Raw genomic sequence first — 24,629 nt, forward strand, 5'->3', positions numbered from 1 at the left:
TGCAAGGGAGGATAATGGAAAGCCTATCTGGACAGGTTGTTAGAATATCCTGGAAGTTGGAGGCAAGTATTTAGGGGGGTTCCAGCCTGGGTGTGGTCAGTGTGAGGGAGTGCTACAGGGCGATGCAGTGAGAATCTCTGAAAATCAACAGACTTCTGATTTCCTTTAAGAAGGTTAACTGTGTACACATGAACTGGAATAGGGATATTGGGTGTAAATGTAGTCCACGGGAGAACTGGCAAGATGTATGAAGTTACTTGGAAATCCTAATCCCAATAGTCAAAGCAGAATAAAACAGGAATAACTGGAAATGGAGTATTAGACAGTGGTTTAGGCAAAAACAACAACCAGTATCTACTTAATAGGTCTGGGGTCTGAGACTGAACTGAATGATGGAGCAAGTGGGTTAGGTTCCCTTTACTCCATCTTGGAAAATAACTGATTATTGAGTTCAGGGTAGGGCAGAACCTGTGGGTAGTTACTAAATCGATCCCAGCTAAGGGAATTAGTGGGATCTGGGGACAGGAAGGTCTTTACAATATCTGTTTGTGAGTATTGTTTTAGGTGGACTTGTTAAGATCCACATTTGGAAAATAAAGTGACATGGGTGAAGAAGATGTGCCTCTCAACACCTCAGCTCAGGCATTGACATCTTAGAAATTAATGTGACTTTAGTAGTATAATCACTACTTTTGAGGGTGCATTTATCTTTATCATAATAGTCCAACAGGATTCTGAAATCTAGCAACCTCTGCCTGGAACACATAAATTAGTGTTGAGCTGCTGTGACCATACTCTATGAAAAAAACAAGAATGAATGACATTTTCCATCTCTTTTATAATTTAGAATACAAGATTAGTACCTATGTAATCAAAGATTTAAAATTATTGCCCTATTTTTCATGGTTTTGAAGGATCTGTTTTAAAATTAGTTTTGAATAATTAATGCATGCACTAGAATATTTGCATCCAGTACAAATTCTGAAAGATAAAAAAGACAGTGAAAAAATTCTTTTTACTGACCCTATTCCTAGTTCCTCTCCCAGAGACTGTCACTGTTACTGGTTTCTGGTCACTGTTACTGGTGGATCATTCTAGAGTTGTCTATGAGCATTGTTTTTTTTTTGTTTGTTTGTTTTTGTTTTTGTTTTTTTTTCTTATTTTATTTTGAAATAAATTCAAAGTTATAGGAACAGTTGCAAAAACAATACAAACCCCATACACAGAACTCCAGCATACCCTGACCCCCCTCTCCTGATACCCCAATCCACCACCTTTAACATGCTGTCACACTGCTATTTCTTTCCTTCCCTCCCTCCCTATCTATCATCCATCATCTATTGCTCTGTCTTCTGAACATATGAGAGCTAGCTGCACACATCCTTGAACAAACACTATAATTCACATATACAATTCCCATGAACAAGAACATTCTTTTATGCAATCCCATTAAATGCAGCTAAGAAGTGCAAGAGATTCAACATTGATACAAAGTTTACATTCTATATTTCCTTTTTTTTTTTTTTTTCCTTACGTCTCAACTGTGTCCCTTTGAGCCTTCTGTCCTCCATCCTCAGATCCCATCCAGGGTCATCCTTGGCATTCAATTGTCATCTATTTAGACTGTCTTGTTTTTTTTTTTTTCTCAATTGTGGAAACATGTATACAGCCTAAATCTTCACTCTCCAACCCCTCCTTTGCATTCCATTAGTGGGATTAATTACATTTAGAATGTTGTAATGCTATCTCTTTCCCACCATCCATTACTAGAAATTTCCCTTCACCTCAAACAGCAGCCCTACACTCATTTCTTAACTCCCCATTGCCTCTTCCCCCATTTCTCTTAACCCACACTCTACTTTTCATCTCTATGGTCATATTCTCGGATAATTTCTTTATGTTTACTATGGGGCTCAAAATTAACCTCTTAAATCCATAACAATCTTGTTTCTCTTTGATACCAACTTAACTTCAATAGGACACATAAACTATGTTCCTATACTCCTCCATTCCCCCACCTTTATATAGTTCTTGTCAAAAATTACATATTTTACATTGAGTCCAAAACCACTGATTTGTCATTAGAGTTTGTGTATTTTATATCATGTAGGAAGTAAATAGCGGAGTTACAATTCAAAAATTATTGACTTCGTTTTGTATTCCATTGTGGTCAGAGAATGGAGCACCATTTGTTTTTGAACAGCAGTCTATCTAACATGCTATTCTGATTGCATTTTTCTATCTTGGACTTTGATTCATGTCAATGCATACAGTAATAATAATGTTAGCTAACTTTCATTGTATGCTTACTGAGAATCAGGAATTGTTATAAGTACCTGATACACACACACACACACACACACACACACACACACGTCTATAAGGTTGACACTCTTATTATCACAGTTTTACAGATAAGGAAACTGAAGCCTAAAGAAGTAAAGCAACTAGCAACTGTCTCAATATTCCATAGCTGATTGAATTTTGGCAGAGTCTAAAAATATGGAGATGACTCATTCTTTTTAATGGCTACATTACATTCTGCTTTATAGATATTCTGTATTCAGCTTGTTCAGCCCCTTATAAATGAACATTTAGGTTGATTCAAGCATTCAGCTTTGTAAACAATGCTACAAGAACATCCTTTAATATGTGTCATTTTATACATGTGGAAAGGTTTGCTAGAAATTGATTTTTTGAGTCAAAAGGTATGTGCATTTTTAATTTAATTGATAATGCCAGCTCTCTCTCCACGCATGATGTGTTGCAGTGCTTCATAATAGGGCTTATTTCTAATGATGCTCTCTCTCAAAGTGGATCCATTGGGCCTAGCTACTCATCCCACTGCCTGAATATGTAAAATAGAACTTCTTGTGCCCTCATGGAACTGGGTCTGGCACCCACTAACAACAGCAGATTATATAGGGAGAAGATGAGAAACCTAGTTCATGATATCTGTGTCTGGGGCTTTGTATTAGATGCTTAATCTTCTAAGCATAGGATTGGAGTAGTAAGATTGAGACATAAGGCTGAAAAGTAAGGATCCTGTGCCATAAATGAGGGAATGGAAATTTAGAGAGATTAAGTAAATAATCTAGTGCCACACAAAGAAAGAAATAGGATTTCAACACACTCCAAATTGATTTTATATTGCCTTTCCCTTAAAAATGTGCACAAATTTGTAGCCTTGAATCAACTATTGTTAGAATAGATGGACAGAGTTACAAGTAGAGTAACAAACAAATAGTGCTTAAATTTAAATGTAAAGAGGATTTTGTCTAATTATTATATATCCTACATGAATTAACCCCAGCTCAGAATGTAAATACAAAGGTTTAAAATAATCCTATTGAAGAGTGTTGTTCTACTTATTGAAGAGACTTTTTTTCCCATCTCAAAGGTAATTTTAATTTTTTTCTTCAAGGTATGGGACTTCAATGGATATTGTCACCACACACTTAATATTGGGCAAGAAGGAGCTGTGGATATTTCACAGATATTGGTTCTTAAGAAGACCATACTGGTCATTGGCTGGGAGAGGTATGATATGTTTCATGTAAAACTTGGAAGGTAAAAAAAGAAATTTTTTATTTGAATCAAAATCTAAAAGATCATAGAAATCTTGACTGATTCTGAGTCATTAACCTACTGGTGACATAGGTGAATGAAATTTTAGTTGGAATTGACCAAATAAAATATTATAAGGTCACATATCATAAGGGCCTTTGCAAAGTGTTGTAGGACTTTCTCCTAACTTTGGAAATTCGCTTGTCTTTTTCTTTAACCATTCCAGATGGGGACAAACTACCACTTCCTGAGTATTAACTCCAAAACATTCCCAAATTTTAAAGTTAATAATGTATGAATTTCATTTCTCCAACTGTAAAGGAAACTCATTCCTTCTTTTCTTGTTTCTTATTTTAAACTGCAACACAGGAGAGAAATAGTCCAGTGAATTCTGTGTTTGTACCTCCTTCATATCAGTGCAGAGAAGAGCCTTTCACAGCCCACATAACTGTTCTCAAGGAGCAATTCTTCCATTTCATTATAAAGAGACTTACTTTGTCTTTCCTTTTTCCTGAGAGAACTAAGGAATCATAAACAGGGTCTTTTTCTATGACATTGTATAAGCTAGGAAAATTAAAGTGTTATATGTTTGGAAAATATATTGTCCATAAATTCAACAGTTAACAAAATGTTGCTCTAATAGGTAATTGTCCCAACATTAGTCATTACAGAATTATGATCTTAATGGTTTGAAGCTAGGATTAAATCAGATTTTATACCTAGAAAACTGGCAGTATATTTTGGGAGAATTTTATCAATCATAAAAAAAAGACTTTTTTTTTCAAGTGCAAATATGCATATACAGACTAGCAAACATAGTGCTTACAGTTTAGTTTTCAGGGATAGTTTAAACAAAAGGAAAAAAAAGACAGTCCAAATTATTCTACTTGATATTAAGAACTAATTCTATCACCCTCACCTTTGAAAGACAAGACTTCTTCACATCCCTGGGAGCAATCGTGATTCATTAACAACTCATAACCGCTTCAATAGTCTATGGCCTAATGAGTTCTATAATTAGGCTGTGGCAACGAATAAGTTTAATTCTCAAATATCATAGCAGGGAAGATGTGCAGTATCCAGCTGATCCAATTTAAATTTGGGGCAAAACAGAGAAAAAATTTTAAAATTATTCCGTGTAAGTCAAAAGGTGGCAATACCATTTTTTTAAAAGTATTTTTTAGATATCCATGATTAGAACTTAGTATGAAATATAAGCTTTTTTGATTATTTAAGAGGAAAACTTTGAAAGAGTAGATGAATAGAGTAATCTAAAAAGGCTTTACGGGAACAACAAACCAGATTTTCTCATCTCTATTGGTGGGTAATCATTTTCTTTAAGTCTTGGGAAAGAAGCTCTGGAAAGACTGGAATGAGTGTAGGAAAAGTTATCACTCCTCCATCCTCCTCCACCGTTTCCATCTTCCACAAGATTGTCAGGATGTGGATTCCTTTGTTGGAACTGAAAGTTGAATTAATACATTCTCAGTTATATTATTTCACTTTTATAATGGTGCATTTAAAAATTGTATTTCCTAAGTCAGAAGTTTGAGTAAAGATAGGCTTGGCAGGATTTAAAACAGGATTCCTTCTACCAGGAGTTATTTAACAAAAAGGGCAAGAGGCAAATCAACTTTTGCTTATCATTGGGGAAAGAAGAAGCATTAAGCCAACTCCTTAGTAGTTTAGTGATTAGGGAAGACATAGCTGGAAGATTGATGGTCAGCTTCTTAAGCTTTCTTTAAAACCCAGAGGGAGGCTGTTGCTTTTGCTAAGTTTATCTGTAGCTTTAACTTCAGGCTCTATCTACATGAAGATTGGTTCGATAATTTTGCCCAGGATAGAATAGATATTACATTTATTGTGTGGGATGCCTCAATATACCATCTGAGTTATATTTTATTAGGAAGAACTGGCATTTATAGTCCTGTGTACTGTTAAGGGCTTTACATACTTTATCTAACTTAATCCTTACCTTCATCTTGGAAGGTAGGAAGTATTTTACAGATATGTCAAATCTCTATCTTCAGCTCTTATGTCTCTGCTAAGCTCACTATCCATTTGCTTGCTGGATGTGTCTGACTGCAATATCAAACTCCACATGTTCCGAACAGAATTCATTTTCTACACTCATCCATAAAGCCTGCTTCTTTCCTTAGATTCAGAGCCTAAGGTAACATCCAAAGACCTGAACATCCATCTAGGGGCTCCCTTCTCACTCGACTTAACAAACAACTAGCCGCTAAGACCTATCTATTTTATTTCCTAGATATTTCTCAAACCTGTTCCAATTGCTACTATAACTGTACTATTCAGAGCATAAATTCTACCTGTACCAATGCCATGGCCTTCTAATTTGTTCTTTCCTGTAATAATGCCTGTCCCTTGACCTTTAAATAGATTCTGCACACTCTAGCTACAATGATTTCTTTCTAAAGAGCCTGTCTATGTCACTTCCTTGTGTAGAACTTTTCAAGAGTGTCTACAAAATAAATCTAAGCTTCCTCTGACCTGGACCTATAGTCTCATCTCATTTTCACACATTCTTGTATAGAATTCTAAACTTTATTATTAGCAACCTGCTGACAGGGTGTTTACAAGCTGTACTGTTTCACATCACCGCGCTTTCTTCATGTGATCTCCTTAACTCGAAATCCTTCTCCAAACCTTTTTTTAATGTGGCTAATATTTATTCCAATTTCAAGACCGATTCAGTGTCTCTTAACACCCAGGGTGGAAATATGCCCCCTTTTGTCTTTGCACTGTCCTAGCACCCTGCCCTTATATTTGACTTAGCCTAGTGCTTATTAATATTTATATTACTATTATAATAAGCCTAGTGCTTATTATGATATTTATTGATTGTGTTAATTAATGTTTGTTGAATAGACAAAGAAACAGGATTAGAGAGATTAATTATCCATGCTGGGACTCCCAGTAGGAAGCAAGGCAGAGTGGCTATTCAAATCTATTTTTTTTCTTATCAGAAAGGTAAGTATTAAGAGTCCTGTTTAGGACTGAGGAAACCAAGGCTTGAAAACATTGGGTAGCCTGGCCAAGTTGACAGAGTTGGTAGGTAGCTGAGTTAGGAGTTTATGCCAAAGTCTATGCTCTTTCCACCACTCCTGAGTTGACTAGTTACCAATGGAGTCGTTAAATCATGGGAGAACAATTATATTTTTTACACCGGTAATTGGATTGAGTGGATTGTATTTCAATCAGAATTATTGAACCAGTTTTATGCATTTGAAGACACACACAAAGTCTGCATTTTCAAGTTAACAGTGCCTCAAAATTTTAGCTTACCACTTTTCCACTTTTCCTTCCACAAATATTTTTAAAATGCAACTATATGGAAAGCAATGAGTTAGAGAGTATGGCAGACTGAAGGTGTATAATCATGATTCTTGCTCTCAAAGCCATCACATTCTAATTGGGAAGGTCAACACATATAAAGTGGGATCTGCTGAATACCTCTGTAAAATGGTCCTAAGCAATTAGGAATTTGAGAAACCGTGTTGGCTGTTTAGTAATATGATCATTCATATCTAGAGACTCCTTCTGTCGGTAAAAAGAAGTCTAAAATTCAGAACCATTAGAAACATGTTTCTTATTATTTTAAGCAAAATATACTTAGGGGAAAAGTTGGGAATTGACACAGACTCAATTCAAAAATATCTGCTTGAAGTGTATTGACAGGTGGGTAGAAAAATGGGAACAAAAATTAAATGAATAATAGGGTGATGGGATGTTTTGGGTGTTCTTCTTTACTTGTATTTTTAATCTTATTTTAATTTTTTTGGAGTAATGAAAATTTTCAAAAATTGATTTTGGTGTGAATATACAAACTATATGATGGTACCGTGAACGATTGATTGTACACTGTGAATGACTGTAGGGTATATGATTATGTTTCAATACAACTGAATTGAAAAAAAAACCCTTCAAAGATGAGGCAAATCTTTGGTCATATTTACATGGGTAAAGTTAAGTGCATAGATGATCACTTTGCGTTTGTTCAAAGTAGGCATAAATTATGTATCGTTCTGACAAATTAAAGTGAATATTCGCAAAGTTTTGTTTGAGATTCTGTCCTGCCTTAAAATTCTATGATTCTAGACTTCTAACTCTCTATATAAATAGACTCGGACTCTTGGTCACTCCCACTTTATTTCTGTCTGTTTGATTCTCATCTGTTTATGAAGGTTCCATGCCTGAAAAAAAATCTAAACGTATACAAAATATGAAAAAAAGAATCTTTCATATAATTTGAAATAATTCTGAAAATATTTTTGGCAGTAACATCCTTCACAGTGCTCTGTAAAAAGAAGGTATTCAATAAACAATTGTTGATTTAATTTAATTAAAAAAAAATTTTTTTTGGAACTGATATTAGGGATTTGGACTTTCTCAAGAATAAAACCTATCCATCATAAGATATTAAATTCTTAATAGTTGCCTTACTAAGGGTTAATAATCCTACATAACTCAACTGTTTTCCATTATTAGGGTAGGAATTAGAATGTGAATGTTCAAAATTTTGACTTATTCTCGAATAACCATGTTGGAGGTCAGAAGAGAACAGGTGTGTTTGAAATTCACAAATAATCCTCAAACCTAATTTTGTGATGGCCCAAGATTTGATTCCACTAATTTTAGGAAAAAGAAGATATGAAAATGAATCAAAATGAACTTATTTCTATCTAACTTATTTTCTGCCCTTGGAATGCTCCTTATAGGCCTCAAAAACAACATCTTGAGCAAGGACAGGTATTAATAAAACTTATAATGATTAGGTTAATAACAGGAACAGTTAATCCCTGAGGGGACAACTAGTTGTGTTCTCTCCATGACAATTTCTCCATGGTAAGTTTAAGTAAAAATTATTTTCCTACTTCACCTAGAAAATAGTCCCCCTCCCCTATGTTTTTCCACTTGATAGGTAAATTAATTTTGCTCTCACAGAATTGGTTATGATATCTAAATTCTGAATGAGAGAAGTGATCAGCTTCACAAGATGACACAATGGAGCTTAATAGCAGTTTTCTCAGGATTTCAAATGTGAGGTGCAGAATGGAACAACGGTCCAGTAAACTCATTCAATGTCAGAGAGAACAAGTCTCTCAGACTCCTACAACAGCCTTAAAATTGTTCATTCTGTGCTTTAATTTTTCCTCTTGGCAGAAGAGCAAACTTAAGAAAAGTTGTCTTTGAAATGGATAAAATAAGAAATACAGTGCGGATTCTTAAGGTATTTTAAGGACAACTGTCATTTCAAATGAAAGTTGCAGGTTAGGTTTTAAGGGGAGAGTGGCAGCTAATTAGTTTCTCAGCATTTGACACCCAAGGTCAGATATCAGAAAGGCTACTTTTTACACCATTTTGTGTGCCTTTAGAGAGCACTACCTGAATATATCTAGTTAATATTGGCACCTTGGCAAAAAGACATTTGACATTGAATTTTGGCTAAGAAATGAAAGGAGAGATGTAGGATTGACCGCTTCCCAACCATTCATTCCCACTCTACACTCTCCATCCGCAAAGTATAATCTCTTCAACCAAATTTATCAATGATAAAAAGAAAGTTAAAAAATATATACATATAAAGCTATCATGAGATTTAACTGCCATTTGAGAACTGCAATTTTGCATATTTATGTTATCTTATTGGTGTCAGCCTCATATTAATAGTATTATTAAAATAACTAATATTAAAATTAATGATTAATTTTTAAAAATTGAATAATTCACACATTGATTCAGTAAATATTTCTTATATGCCTTTTATGTATTGAGTATTAATTTAGGCACTACATATGCAGAAGGGAAGAAAATAAAGTTCCTTTTCTCCTAGAATTTACTTTATGGTAGGAGAGACAGATCAAAAACAAATAATATAGAACACAATGTTATGTAACAATAAGTATTATAAAGAAAAATAAAGTAGGGTGAGTGATGAGAGATTGAAGGGAGACTCTTTTTAGGTAAGGTGGTATTTGATGAGGTGCTATTTGAATAGAGAATTTTGCATTTGTTCATTTGACAAATATTTATGGGTGTCCAATATGTGATCACTGTTTGCTACTGAGGAGTTACAGAATAAGAAAAGATCCTGGTTTCTGAAGATGCACAACGTAGTAGAATAGCAAAGGCAATATAATATTATATGTTATAAACAAAACATGAATGATGTAAGAGGTCAGAAGTGGGAAACATTTCTTTCTACTCTAGTTATTAAAATCTACAGAACAAGATGCACCTTGCAGAAAGGGTATGTGAATAGGTAGATTTGGGTTGGATGAGAAGGTGTGCTTCTGAAACAGCCTCTGAATATCCCTAACAGCTCAAAACAACTCTTGCAAGCAAGAAATTTAGATAAAGCCTTATATGCTCCATTTAAAATTCAGGTGAATTCTTCACTTTTGCGTTAATTCATCTGCCTTTACTTTAATGTAACAATACTCCCCTCAAGCTCTTTGATCAAAATTCACACTTAGGAAGGTATGTCATATTTACCCTGTGGCTTCAAGAACTCCTGCCATGTATTTAGTTGGACATGCGTATCTTGGTTTGAAAGGCAAGGGTGGAAGAAGAGCAAGAAATAAATCTGAAAAAGTAGGTTGGACTCATGTATTATTGGTTTTGAATAACAGGCCCAAGCATTTTGTCATGTAGGAATAGGAAAACCAGTAATTTTTTTTTAATAAAGCATTAACCTTATCTTTGGTCCTGCTGTTTCCTCTGCCTAGAGTGCTTTTCTATTCCAAATTCTACTTATCTTTTATGGTCCATGTTCCAGTTTGCTAATGCTGCTGTTAGGCAAAATACCAGAAATGGATTGGCCTTTATAAAGGGTACTTATTAGGTTAAAAATAACCTAAATTATAAGGCCGTAAAACTGTCCAAGCTCAGGCATCAGCACAAGGATACCTTCCCTGAAGGAAGGCCAATGATGTCTGGAACACCTCTGTCAGCTGAGAAGGCACATGGCCGGCGACTGCTGGTCCTTTGCTCCTGGGTTGTGTTTCAAAATGGCTTTCTCCAAAATGTCTCTGGGCTTCTGTCTTCACGCCTCTGTCATAGTTCCTGTGCATCCTTGCTTCTTTCTCCCAGAACGTTTCTCTCTAAGCATCTGGGAGTCCTCTCTTAGCTTCTCTGGGGCAAACTCTGGGCTTCATTTCTTAGCTTAGCATCTCCAAAAGTCCTTCTGTCCACATCTCCAAACATCTCTAAGCATCTCTGTTAGCACCCGCTCCTGTCTCTCTTCCTGAGCCTCTTAAAGGACTCCAGTGATCTAATTAAGACCCACCTTGAATGGATGGGACCACACGTCCATGGAAATAATTCAATCGAAATGTCTTGCCCATGGCTGAGTGAGTCATATCTCCATAGAAACACTCAATGAAAAGGTTCCACCTAATCAAAAGACTAATAAGTCTGCCCCCACAAGATTGCATTAAAGGACATGGCTTTTCTGTGGAACATAATATATCCAAACTGGCACAATCTAGTTCAAATATCATCCTTTCACCTCAGCCTCCTGTGATTTCTATACCTGGACTTCTGTAGCAGTTGACCGGTTCTTCCTTGGCCCAGTCACTTTTTTACATTGCATTTTAGTCATGCGGTACTCATGGCTCAATCCCTGTAGCAGTGGGAACAGGAACTTCAAAATAGAAAACAAGAATGCTTTTAGCATGAATGAAAGATCAGATCCCAGAGAGAATAATTACTTTAGTGGTAGGATGAAGGGTGTACCAGTAGGGGTTAGATTAGAGACAGCAAAATTGGTTAGGAGACTATCATAATTATTCAACCACGAGATATTAACCTCTGAATGAGGACGTTGCCACAGATAAAGGGAAGAATGAATGTATAACATATTGCAGAGGTAGAACCCATGTTTTTGTGGTTTGGGGAAAAGAAAGACATCTGGGGAGCTGGAATATTGGTCTATTAACAAATTAGGGAATTCAGAATGGAGGGTTGTTGTAGACGGAAGATGGCAATTTTGGTTTTGGATATAAGATTGATTGCTGATGCAGGCATTATGTGGAAACATCAATTAGCCAGTAGAAACTATCCAATACTGGAAAAGGTTATGAAAGAAGAAATTCAAGAGCCACTTGTATGGAAGTGAGATTAGAACTCAGGGTGGTATATGGGAGCTTTCAGTGAGCCAATTTGAGGAGAAAGAGGAACAGTGACAACAAGGAATGATCGTATTAAAGGGAGTGAAGAGATAAGGGGACAGGGAAGACAGAGAATGGGGAATGAGAGATTTGGGAGGCAGGAAGAGAACCAAGATACCCTGGAAACAAAAGAAGGGTTTCAAGGAGGAAGGGACAGGCCACCCATCAGAGGCTGAGAAGGAGTCACATTGGAAGGGCAGTTAGGACACCCTTAGAATGAAGGGATGAGAAGCAAGACAACATGGAAAGAAGGAGAAAATGACAGTGAAAATGAGAAACTTGTGATTACAAATTGCACATTTGAGATGTGGCTTTAGAAGGAAGGAGGGACTTAACACAGGCTGGCAGCCAGAGCTTGAACATCAAGTGGAAACAGGGTGGTATTGATGCCCACACAATTTCCTTTTAGGCTCCTCCCTTCTGTGTCAGAGACCTCGCATGTAGTTCTCTGCCCTTCCTGGTCCATGTCCAAATTCACCAGCAGTGCCCCCAGGATACTGACCTCTTTAAAATCATTCTTTTCAAAACTTATCTGTCCTGTGTCCCTTTCCTTTGAGATGGCATTTTCCAAGTGTGTTCCACTAAACAGCAGTTTTACAAGATGATATGTGAGAAAGGACTCTGGTCAAGTAATTCTGGGAATGTTAAATATCCTGAGAAGCTCTGATGATAAGAAACTTTATTAACTTTGTTTAAATTATCAAACATTCTTTGGCTTATAGAAACCCCCTTTTAGTCATGAAACTCTTAGTGATTCCATGGCATCCGTATGGAGAACTTTAATTTTAGGATCTTGGTGATGGATAATTCATCTGATAAATGAATGTATGTTTGGTGTTAATAGTTTTGAAAGGATAATTAGCCTTCTGATATTAAGTATGCATTATTTACCAGAATTCAAGGAGCAAATCCAAAGGAAATTTCAGTGTGAGAATCTCAGGTATTATAAATGGCAAGCGGGGATAAACGTTTGGACAGTATCATCTTTCAGACCTATCAAATCACACCACCCAAGTGAATGATGGCTATTCAATATCCGTATCACTCTTAGATTCACAGCTATTCCCTGTGTCCTTTTTGCTAGGGCCATTACTGTGTTTCGATCCCAGAGCTTCAATCAATTTTTCATCCACCCTGAAGAATGGAAAGGAGGAGTACAGCATTATGACGACATCTTGTGTGCTGCATTTTTACCTCCACAAACTCTTGTTACAGGTTAACTGAACATTCACTTGATGATCAGTGCTTAAGGGTTGGATTCTTTTGGGTCACTCACTTCATTCAATTAAAAAACAAAACAAAACTTTTGTCAACTGCAAAATGAATCAATTTTCTGAAAACCAGTCCTTGCTCTTGGAGCTACTGTTGGTACTTATTTCTAGGTAATACATTAGTGGTTATGACCAATTCTAGAGGCTGGTTACCTGGCTTCAGATCCTAGTTTCTTCATCTGCCACTGCATGATATTGAGCAAGTTATTTCAATTCTAAATCACAGCTGGCTAATTCTCTCTCAATGTCTCTCAGTCTCTCTTTGTTTCTCTACCTCTCCACCTCTCTATCTTGATTTATAGTGAAGATTAAACAAGATAGTCTGTGTAAGGACACAGTGCTTGACACACAATAAGCTCATCAACATATAATAGATTTTTAAAAAAATTTTATTGTCCTTTTCTCAGGTGCAGCATTAGGGCTGTTAGGTAGGAATCACACTTCTGTGGCACTCAAAATGTTTTGTACGGGGAACATATCAACACTTTGGCACAATTGAGCCCAATTAATGTTGGCTAAAATCTCACCTCATAAAATGCCTACAAATCCAAGGTCTTAAGAGGGTCCATGGTTGTGCTTTGATGTGACAAATTAAAGAGGATCAGAAATTGTTGTATCATTTCCCACCAAAGAAAGCAATTTATAAGGAGAGATTGCAATTATATAGACTCAAAAAATGCCATCAATTAAGAGGAATAACAACTTACAGGAAAAGAAACAAGATATCTATGAAGTGTTACAATGTGAGGTTTACTGATCTACTTACATTTAAGATTTCACTGTCAGCAGAGACTTACATGATTACCTATTGGTAGGGCTAACTTTGTGGTTGCTTTTATATCTTTATAGCTGCTGCAAGTCCACCCCTGAAGAGATTATCACATACTGGAATGTGATGGAGACAGTGTTGTTCTTGTGAAAGTATCATAAAATATCATTGCAGTATTTTGGTTGCAGAAATTACTGCATCCTAACCATCCTTCCAGTTGGTGAATAAACTGTCCCTTCATTCATTATCATCCCATCAGTCTTATGTGGAAATTTTTGGTCACCTACCTTGCAAGTAAAGCATTTCAGTGTCATAGGAGAAAATGAACACTCCCATGAACAGCTGAAATCCATCCCCCTCAGCCAATATCTTAGTTACAAAGATTGTATTTTCCAGGATTATCCATAAAGCTACAGATTGTAGTATGCATTTATCAGTCCTCTCTTCAGAGCTGAAGAAAGACACCACCTGTGCATCCACCCCCAGCCCCCTATACTGAGCTCTTCTCTTCTGCTGTCTGATTGACAGTGACTCTCTGCTCGTAGGGAACTGTCGTTCCCAGGACAGACTTGGTCAGCCTTAGCCTCACTATTTGGGCTTTCTCTCAGTTTTTGTGAAGAGCAGCAGAGAAGGACTTTCTGTAGAGAAAATTCTATAATTAGACAAAGAGATATTCAATAAAGAATATAGAAGGGAGGGAATGAAGAGAAAACACACACACATACACACAGACACATGAAGAAATATGGGGAACAGAAACATTTGATTTGACCTAGGGAGACTTGATTTTCTTGTCCTTTCTCAACAACAAAATAGTATTGATAATGATAATAAACTCTTTTATTTATAGACACTATTCTAAGTACTTTTCAATCCTCATAACAATCCCATGAGATAAATACAATTATTAACTCAGTTTTGTAGATGAGGAAATTGAGGCATCAAGTAGAGTTAAATAACTTGCCCAAGGGAACACAGTTTGTAGGTGGCAGAACCAGGACTCAAACTCTGGTTAACTCCAAAGCCCTTATTCTGAATATTTTATTATTATAAAATAAAAGGATATATCAGCAATTTCTATCAAACCTACTGCACAGTTATGTTGTGAGAATCAAATGAGATAGTCCATGTGAAAGTCATTGTAAACTCTAAAGTTTAATAAAAAGGCTAGTTATTATTAGTAATTCCTGCCTCCAAAATATAGTCTAGTATGTGCCAGATTCTGTGTAAGATATCATGACAACTCCTTCATCTAATTGCTGTTGCTCATATTTTCTATCTAACTTGCTGGAAATTTGTGTTCTCTGTGTTGGCTTATTTAGGAAGTTATGATGGAGAAATTGTTGTGTGGAACAATAGCACAGAAAATGCTCACTGTGTCCTTCATCCTGATTACCAGAGGCTGCTAAAATCAAAATTGGGTGAGTGTAGGTTTGAAACTAAAATAATGTAGCTGAGTTAAATCACCGTAGGCCTTGTTGTTTATGCATGTACCTGATGCAGCTTGCTCCTAAATTATAGATGATTGGCTGTAAGTGCATAGGATTGGTGATATCACTGTATTGTCAAAATGACTAAAAAAGATCCTTGAGATTTACTTGGCTTAGCAAATTCTCCAAGGCATGCTGCTGCTTCTCTTTATGCCACAGCAGTGTTGCTGAATTACTGACAGCAGGGCACAGGCCTCTCATTTTTATCCAGTTTAGTTTTTGCCCATAAACCTTGCCAACTTGTCTTTGATTGAACCTTGGGTGCTCCTTAGTAGAAAAATGGGAACTCATAGCCACTTGATAGGCTGCTCAAGCTCAATCTAGAGCTTGTATTAAATATTATGCCACCTGGAAATCTTAAATTATTCCTCACTTTAGAAACCTGTGAGGAGCATTAGGCAGAAGTTTATTGTATTTTATGGGAGTTTAGCAGAGCACATGAATATTTTATACTTAAGTAAAATGTCTTGACAATTGCTTTTCACATTATGTTTTAGTTTTAGAAAGTTTTTCCCTTAGACTAATTTATTTGTGTAATGAATATATCATTTCTCATGGCCCAGCGACATTCTGTTGTCTCAATTGTATAAACTTACAAAGGCTGAATTGGCTCTTAGGAAAAGGGCTGGCTATCAGACACAGTATCTCCTGAAAAGCTGAGGAAGTAATTTATTAAGAATAAAATAACCAACTTAAGAGATTTAGAGCTTGCTTGGCTGCAAACACAAAGCTCTGACCTACTTAAAGAACAGACAGCCAACCATTAGGGCTCATCTGAACCTTCCACAGAGAGGGTGTTTTCTGCCTCTTCCTCTAATTTGGCCTTCAGAAGAGTGCCATCTTGCTTTTACAGCAAACCTAGCCATGGCTACTACTAACTACATGGAGAAAGAAAAGTAGATAATATCAAAATTTAAGTGACACAGGAAGGCATTGTTACAGATTTCTTGCTTTGGAATTTTGAAGATACCTCTGTATAGATTTTTTATAACTATGTAAAGATTACTCACAGATTTCTGAGATGAATATCCCCAGTTTTCATTAGTGTGGCCTGTAGATGATGTCTGTAGATATTTGAGGTTCAGATAGGGATGCCCCTTTCAGGATGAGTCACTATCTAATACTATTGCTAAAAAATAATCATTTAAATATATTTCAATAGTCATATGTCTCATAGTCACAAAAATATTCATAGGATCAATATTAATGATTAATAAGCTGAAAATGTCGTGAGAATCAAATCTGTCTCCAGTATATCAGGATTTCTGCGATGTTAGCAATGGCTGCAAAATAAGACGCTTGGCTTTGTCTCCCTCACTAATACAGAGCTTCCAATGTCTGTCAGTGCCGGGAGAGGCAGCTCTACCACCCCCAGGGCAGACCAGGCCACCCTGGAAGTCCGCTCCTCTGAGATTGACACTGAGGGTGGTAATGCTGTTCTGAGGCTTTGTTTCCTTGAGGCGAGAAAAGACACTGCAGCAACAGGTAAAATATATACTTATATTTTGACTAGACCACATTATATACATTGTAAAATGTTGAAAATAGAGCAATAAAGTTCAAACTATTCTTATCTAGTCCTTGTAGTTTGACTGAATCTACCCAACAGTAGCACTGGGTCCTGGGAGGCCAACAGGGAGCAAACGTGAGTGAGGTTGAGGAGGAAGGGTCCAGGGAAGGAAGCCAGACTGAACTGCACCAGCATATCACACACTGCTGTATACATGAAGATGAGGGTGAAAAAAATTCTGGCAAAGTGTTTGATACAGACAACAATTGGCATTGGTGAGCTAGCTGTGGTATAAAGAGGTTTCATTAGGTGAAAGATACGACTAGAAATGTGTTCCATTTGAATGATGTGAATCAAAGCTTAGATTCACATCAGGCAGAAAAGGAGAGTCTGAGACTGACTGTACAGGTACCAGGTATCAAAATAGCTGGGAGAAAATAGTGAAGACCTTGGAGATTGGGGATGTTATGGGTTGAATTATATCTCCCAAAAAGATATGTTGAAGTCCTTAACCTCCAATATGATCTTATTTGGAAACAGAGTCATTGCAGATATAATTAGTTAAGATGAGGTCATACTATACTGGAATAGAGTGGGTGGTAATCCATTCTGAGTGGTGTCCTAATAAGAAGAGAAGGAAGAGAAACAGAGAGACACATACATGGGAGAAGACTACGTGAAGACAAAAGCAGACACTGGAGTAATGCCTACAAGCCATGGAATGCCACTCATTGCCAGCCACCACCAGAAACTAGGAAAAGGCATGGGAATAGTCTTCCCTAGAGCCATCAGAGAGATCCTGGCCCTGCTGCCACCTTGATTTCAAACTCCTAGCCTGCAGAACTGTGAGAGAATAAATTTCCCTTGTTTTAAGCCACCATGTATTTGAGACAATTGCTAGTCCCAGGACAAAAGCTGCCCTCTATCTTGATTTTTTTTTTTTTTTTTTTTTTTTGCTAATGCTTTGGATATCTTTCCCAGCTGTACATCCTTTGCAGAATAGGCCAGGGTCCTGGTTAGATCTTCTCCTGAAGTGTATGCTAATATTAGTGATACCATTTGATTTAAAGTAGTTATGTGATATTATGTAAAAAAATAACTGGTTGCTTAATTTCACCTCTGGTTTTGATGGTTCTGCTAGCATTGTGTTGATGCAGTCTGCATTCTGCCAAAATAAAAATTTGCTTTTCAGAATAATGCATATTTTTTTTACCTTTCATCTATTACTAGGATTTGGAATCTAGTCACATATACATGTTTGAAAAAGGAAATAAACATCCTAAACTGTGCTTTCTATGAACACTTTCCCTTATTTATTTTGTAGATGGAAAATTTGCATAGTTTGCATATAAAAGTTCTCAACATTAAGAATCAATAAATATAAACTTCTATAGAGTTTTAGAAACATTGCAACATTGTAGATATGTAGAATAAACTGAAACAGATTCTACAACTTTGTTTTTTAGAACTCACTTATACTTATGATGTGAACTATTATTCTGAAATTCTCTTATTTTCTCCTCACTAATTCTTTTTACTATTATCAGTATTCCTGTACTGTTTCCAATAAAGCAACTATATGCCATTATTTCTACTTTATACAGATACGATCGTTAACTGGCAGTACATTTGAGAAGCAAATTGGAAGACATCTACAGTTTTATCAAATAATAGTAGGAACTTTGTCACAGAGGAATAATTTAGGCTTCCAGTCAACTGCAATAGCAGTGTAAGATGCTCCAGAGAACTGTTCCACAGTATCTTTGAAGAACTAGCAAAACCTGGCAGAGCCATCGTCCTCAAAACTATGAAAAACAGTTAAAGGGTTTCAGTAACTGCGCAAGTGCCAAAACAAGAAACACATATTTAAAGATAGTGGGAGGGGCTCATGGTGCACTTGTTGCCCCCTCTACCATCCCTCCTGGGCATGGTCTGGAGACAGCCTACATTCCCCTTGTGGGTCCCCAGTCCTACTCTGGAAGGAACAATTTAATCCCTATGAGCATAGTAGGGTGCTTGTATATAAGTGCCAGACTATCAGGTGGCAGCCTGAAAAACTGAACCAGGAAATTCATCTTGGGCCACCTCTTCCAGAACTAGCCATGCAGAAGAAGCAGCTAGAGGACAGTTAAAGCACTATAAAGAACAATCATGTCAGTGAGTTCTACTAAGGCCATGAGGAAGCACAAGCCCAGGACAAGACTCAAGCTCAAAAAAGACAGAGAGAACCCTTCACTTCACATTTGCCTCAGGCTGATCTTGATACAAGGGCTAAACTCTGAAGGAGCGCACCAGCCAAAGCAGAGACAATTTGCAAAGATTATGAAAGGTGTTTTTTGCATTGATGTGTTTGTTTTTGTAAGCTCCTGGCATTCAAGGAACTCTCTGTCATAGCACTATCTGGATACAAACTTAAGGAATTGACAGCTTAGGGACTAAATTCCAGAGTTAACATTTTAAAATATTAAAATATATAGTATGCAACTGAAAAATTACAAAGCAAACAAAGACTCGTGAAATGATGGCCAACACAAAGGAACAAGATAAAAATCCAGAAACCAACAATGAAGAAGACCAGATTTTGGACATACTGGACAAAGGCTTAAAAAAAAAAAAAGATCTGTGATATGCTTAAGGAGATAAAGGAAAACATAAAGAAAGAATTAAAGTATATCAGGAAGATAATGAATGAACAATATGAGAATCTTAATAAAGAGAAATTTTAAAAAGGAAGTGAAGAGAAATGCTGGAGTAGAAGACCAATATAACTGAAATGAAAAATTCCCTAGAGGATTTCAACAGCAGATTGGAGCTGGCAAAAGAAATAATTAATGAAGTCAAAGACAAGATAATTTAAGTGATTCAGACTGAGAAGCAGAAAGATAAAAGAATTTGAAAAAGAGAATAGAGCCTAAGAGACCTCTGGAACAGCATCAAATATACCAGTGTATATACTATGGGAGATCCAGAGAAGAAAGAGAGAAAAGGGCAGAAGGAATATTCAAAGAAACAATGGCAGAAATTGTCCTAAATTTAACAAAAGATATGAATAGGCACATTTAAGCAGCCCAACAAACCACAAACAGAATAAACTGGAAAAGAACCACGCCCAGACACATAAACTGCCAAGGACAAGTACAGAGTTCTGAAAGCTGCAAGAGAAAAGCAGCATGTATTTACAAGGGAGTCACAATAAGATTAACTGCTGATTTCTCATCAAAAAACCTTAGAAGCAAAAAGGCAGAGGATTGGAATATTAAAAGTGCTGAAAGAAAGCAATTGCCAACAAAAGAATTTTCTGACCAGTGAGGCTGTCTTTAAAAAGAGGGAGAGATAAAGACATTCCTGGATTAAAAAAAAAGCCAAGGGAATGACAACCACTAGACCTGCCATACAAGCAATGCTAAAGGGAGTTTTTCAGAATGAAAGGATAGGACACTAAACAGTGAATTGAAGCAGCATAAAGAAATAAAGACCTCTGGTAAAGGTAACCAAATTAGTACTTATAAATGTCAGGTATATTGTATGGTATATTTTGGTATGCAACTCCACAATTTACTTCATAGAGGTTCCAAAATACAAATGCAGAAAAAGTAATGATAAATCTGTGGGCTTAGAAATACAGGATAAAGACACAATTTGTAACAACTACAGTAAAAAAGTGGGAAGATGAAGGGGTATAGAAACAGTGTACATGGATATTTTTGAAGTTAAGTTGTTAGAAAAATGCAATCATGATAGATTTAGGGTGCTAAATTTAAGCCCATGGTAACCACAGGGAAAATTTATGAAAAATATATATAGAAAGAAATGATAAAGGACACAAAATGACACAATAAAAATCAAATAAATCTGCATTACAGGCATTAGTGGAAGAATTGAGGAACAAATAGGCAGTAATGGAAGAACTGATGGACAAAGAAGGCATAAGACTTATAAAGACCAAGTAGTAAAATGATAGAAGAAATTCTTACATTATCAGTAGTTACTTTAAATGTAGATGGCTTAAACGCTCCATTCAGGAGGCAGAGATTGGCAGAATGGATGAAAAAGCATGACCCAACAGTACACTCTTTGCAAGAGACTCACATTCAATTCAGACACAAGTTGGTTGAAAGTGAAAGGATGGAAAAAGTATACCATGCACATAGTAACCGAAAGTCTGGGGTAGCTATATTAATATTAGATAAAATAGACTTTAAGTCAAAAACTGTTACAATAGGCAAAGAAGGTTACTATTTTACTGATAAAGACATAGTTATAAATATATATGCACCTAACAGCAAAGCCTCAAAATATATAAAGCAAATATTGACAAATTTGAATGGAGAAATACATGGTTCTATGTTAAAAGTAAGAGATTTTAATGTGTCAGTTTCAATAATGGACAGAATTATCTAGACAGAAGATCAATAGGGAGATAGAAGACTTGAATGATCCTATAAACCAAATAGACCTACAGTTATATACAGCAGACTTCACCTAACAGCAGCAGAACACACATTCTTTCTGGTGCAAATGGATCATTCTCCCATTCTCCAGGATAGACAATATGTTGGGTTAAAAAACAAAACTCAATAAATTTAAAGAATGTAGAAATCATTCAATATGTCTTCTCTGACTACAATGGAATGAAGCTAGAAACCAATGACAGAGGGAGAAGTGGAAAATTAAACAGGGAACTCAAACAACAAATGGGATAAGGAAGAAATCAGAAGAGAAATGAGGAAATATTTTGAGGCAAATGAAAATGAAAGCACAACATACCAAAACTTGTAATATGCAGCAAAGACAGTGCTGAGAGGGAAATTTATAGCTCTAAATGCTTACATTACAAAAAGAAGAAAGATCTTGAATAAGAGTTCTAACCTCATACCTGGTGAATCTGGAAAAAGAAGAGCAAACTAAACCCAAAGATAGCAGAAGGAAGGAAGCAGAGATAAATGAAATATAGTATAAGGAACAATAGAATCGACAAAAACAAAATTTGGTTCTTTGAAAAAGTCAAGAAATCAGCAAACCCTTAGCTAGACTGACAGAGAGAGAGAGAGAGAGAGAGAGAGAGAGAGAGAGAGAGAGAGAGAGAGAGAGAGAGGACACAAACAGCTAAAATCAGAAATGAAGGGGGGCATTACTACTGACCTTACAGGGGAAAAAAGGATTATAGGAGGATACTATGAACAACTGTATATCAACATATTAGGTAATTTAGATGAAATGAAAATTCCTAGAAACAAAAAAACTACCTAATTAAGGGAAAAATAGAAGATCTCAACAGATAACAAGTAAAGAGATTAAATATGTAATAAAAACCATTCCAAAAAAAAAAAAAAAATACCAAAGTCCCAGGACCACATGGCTTCACTGATAAATTTTACCAAACATTCCTAGTAGAATTAGAAAGAACCTGTTCAAAATCTTCCAAAAAATTGAAGAGGAGGGAACATTCTCCAGTTCATTCTATGAGATCAGCATCACCCTGATAACAAAGCCAGATAGATTCCACAGGAAAAGAAAATTACGGAACAATATCTCTTATACATATAGATGCAAAAAATCCTCATTAAAATACTAGCAAAATGAATACAACAAAACATTAAAAGAAGTATACACCATGATCAAGTGGGATTTATTCCATGTATGCAAGAGTATGCATGTATGCAACATAAGAAAATTAATTAATGTAACACAGCACATTAACAGAAGAAAGGAAAAACAATATCATCTCAATTGATGCAGAAAAGGCATGTGACAAAATCCAGCACCCATTCTTTTTTTTTTTAATTATTAAATTCAGTTTTATTGAAATACATTCACATACCATACAATCATCCATGGTATACAATCCACTGTCCACAGTATGATAACATAGTTATGTGTTCATCACCACAATCTATCTCTGAACATTTTCCTTACATCAGAAAGAACCAGAAGAAGAATGAAAAATAAAAGTGAAAAAAGAACACCCAAATCATCCCCCCATCCCACCCCATTTGTCCTTTAGTTTTTATCCCCATTTTTCTACTCATCCATATACTAGATAAAGGGGGTGTGATCCACAAGGTCTTCACAATCACACTGTCACCCCTTGTAATCTACATTATTATATAATTGTCTTCAGGAGTCCAGACTGCTGGGTTGGGGTTTGGTAGTTTCAGGTATTTACTTCTAGCTATTCCAGCACATTAAAACCTAAGAGATGTTATCTATATAATGCATAAGAATGTCCACCAGAGTGACCTCTCGACTCCATTTGAAATCTCTCAGCCACTGAAACTATTTCGTCTCATTTTGCATCCCCCTTTTGGTCAAGAAGAGACTCTCAGTCCCACAATGCCAGGTCCACGTTCATCCCTGGGAGTCATATTCTGCATTGCCAGGGAGATTTACACCCCTGGGAGTCGGGTCCCACGTAGGGGGGAGGGCAGCGAGTTCACCTGTTGAGATGGCTCAGTTAGAGAGAGAGAGGGCCACATTTGAGCAACAAAGAGGTACTCAGGGGGAGACTCTTAGGCACCATTATATGCAATTTTAGACTCTCCTTTGTGGTAATGAGCTTCATAAGGGCAAGTCCCATGCTCGAGGGCTCAGCACATCAAACCACCAGTCCCAATGTTTGTGACAACATTAACACCAGTCCAGGTGAGGATGTCCAACACATCCGCACCTTCCCCCAGATCCTCGGGGCTGGGGAGGGGGAGGCTGTAAATATATTTTTTATTATCTGCCCAAATTACTCTGGGATGTGTCACTATTTCACTCCAGCCTATACTAACCTACTGTGTCTCACTTCCTATTCAAACTTCCATGCAATTGTGGTGTTTGAACAAATCGACTGTAGAGTTGTAGCATTTAGAAAATTTAGATCCTGTACCAAATAGATATCTATTCCCTTGGTCTCATATGGAAGTTGAAGTTTTAAAACACAATCAGTTTCAACCTTTACCCTTTGGCCTGGCTTGCCCTGGTCTTAACCAGACCTGCTTCATTCATATCACTAATTGAAGTCTGGGCTCTTTTTCAGCTTTTTTTTTTTTTTTTTTTGACAGTGGCTGTATGCACTAATACTGACATTCATATCTGCCTAGCTCTAGCTCTGAGTTTCAGGTGTCTCAGAGATATGCATTGTCCCGAGACCAATCAGGTTATACGCTAGGGGATCAGCATCTCAAAGTTTAGAGGTAGGCATTACAATTCAAGGATAGAGTTAACTGCTGTAAGAGCTTACAATCTAGGGACTATTACAATTATTATGTCCACGTTAGGCTATGTTCTAAGATTCAATTCTGAGTTTACACATTGTAGTTAGTCTATATTGGTGAGGCATCATCCCTCTCACCATGTTTTCTCCAACACTTTTACTCCTATATATATTTTTTCCTACAATTTTATAGAGTTATATTCACATACCATACATTTATCCACAGTGTACAATCAGTTTTTTATGGTATCATCATAAAGTTGTACATTTATCACCACAATCAGCACTTGAACATTCTGATTACTACAAGAAAAAAATTTTTTTTTTAGCAATAAGAAAAAAATGATAAAAAGAAAAATAACATGTCATACAATACAATATACTAGTAAGAACAGCAAATAACACCGCTACCAAGAATCCCATATTCCTCCCCTAAATCTGCCTCCCATATACATTTAGCATTGGCACATTGCCTTTGCTACATTTAATGGAGGTATATTACAATGTTACTGTTGACCATAGACTCCAGTTGGCTTTGATTATGTTTTTTCCTGAATACCATCCCCTTTTCAAATTCCTACATGGTTGACATTCATTTGCTTTCCCACATGCAAAATCATTTTTATATT

General features: G+C 36.4%; 1 protein-coding gene across 3 annotated transcripts in view; it reads left to right on the top strand.

Moving 5' to 3' along the window:
• The window catches only part of WDR49 (WD repeat domain 49), a 149,921-nt gene that overhangs the window by 91,545 nt on the left and 33,747 nt on the right, over positions 1 to 24,629 (top strand). For all 3 annotated transcript variants that reach the window (XM_037841343.1, XM_037841351.1, XM_037841354.1), the window contains 4 exons: positions 3,425 to 3,540; positions 12,844 to 12,974; positions 15,122 to 15,220; positions 16,616 to 16,774. In XM_037841343.1, coding sequence (XP_037697271.1) covers positions 3,425 to 3,540; positions 12,844 to 12,974; positions 15,122 to 15,220; positions 16,616 to 16,774 — 505 coding nt within the window. The remainder of the gene's footprint in view (positions 1 to 3,424; positions 3,541 to 12,843; positions 12,975 to 15,121; positions 15,221 to 16,615; positions 16,775 to 24,629) is intronic.

Source organism: Choloepus didactylus, chromosome 1 (assembly GCF_015220235.1).
Source record: "Choloepus didactylus isolate mChoDid1 chromosome 1, mChoDid1.pri, whole genome shotgun sequence".
Lineage (NCBI taxonomy): Eukaryota > Metazoa > Chordata > Mammalia > Pilosa > Megalonychidae > Choloepus > Choloepus didactylus.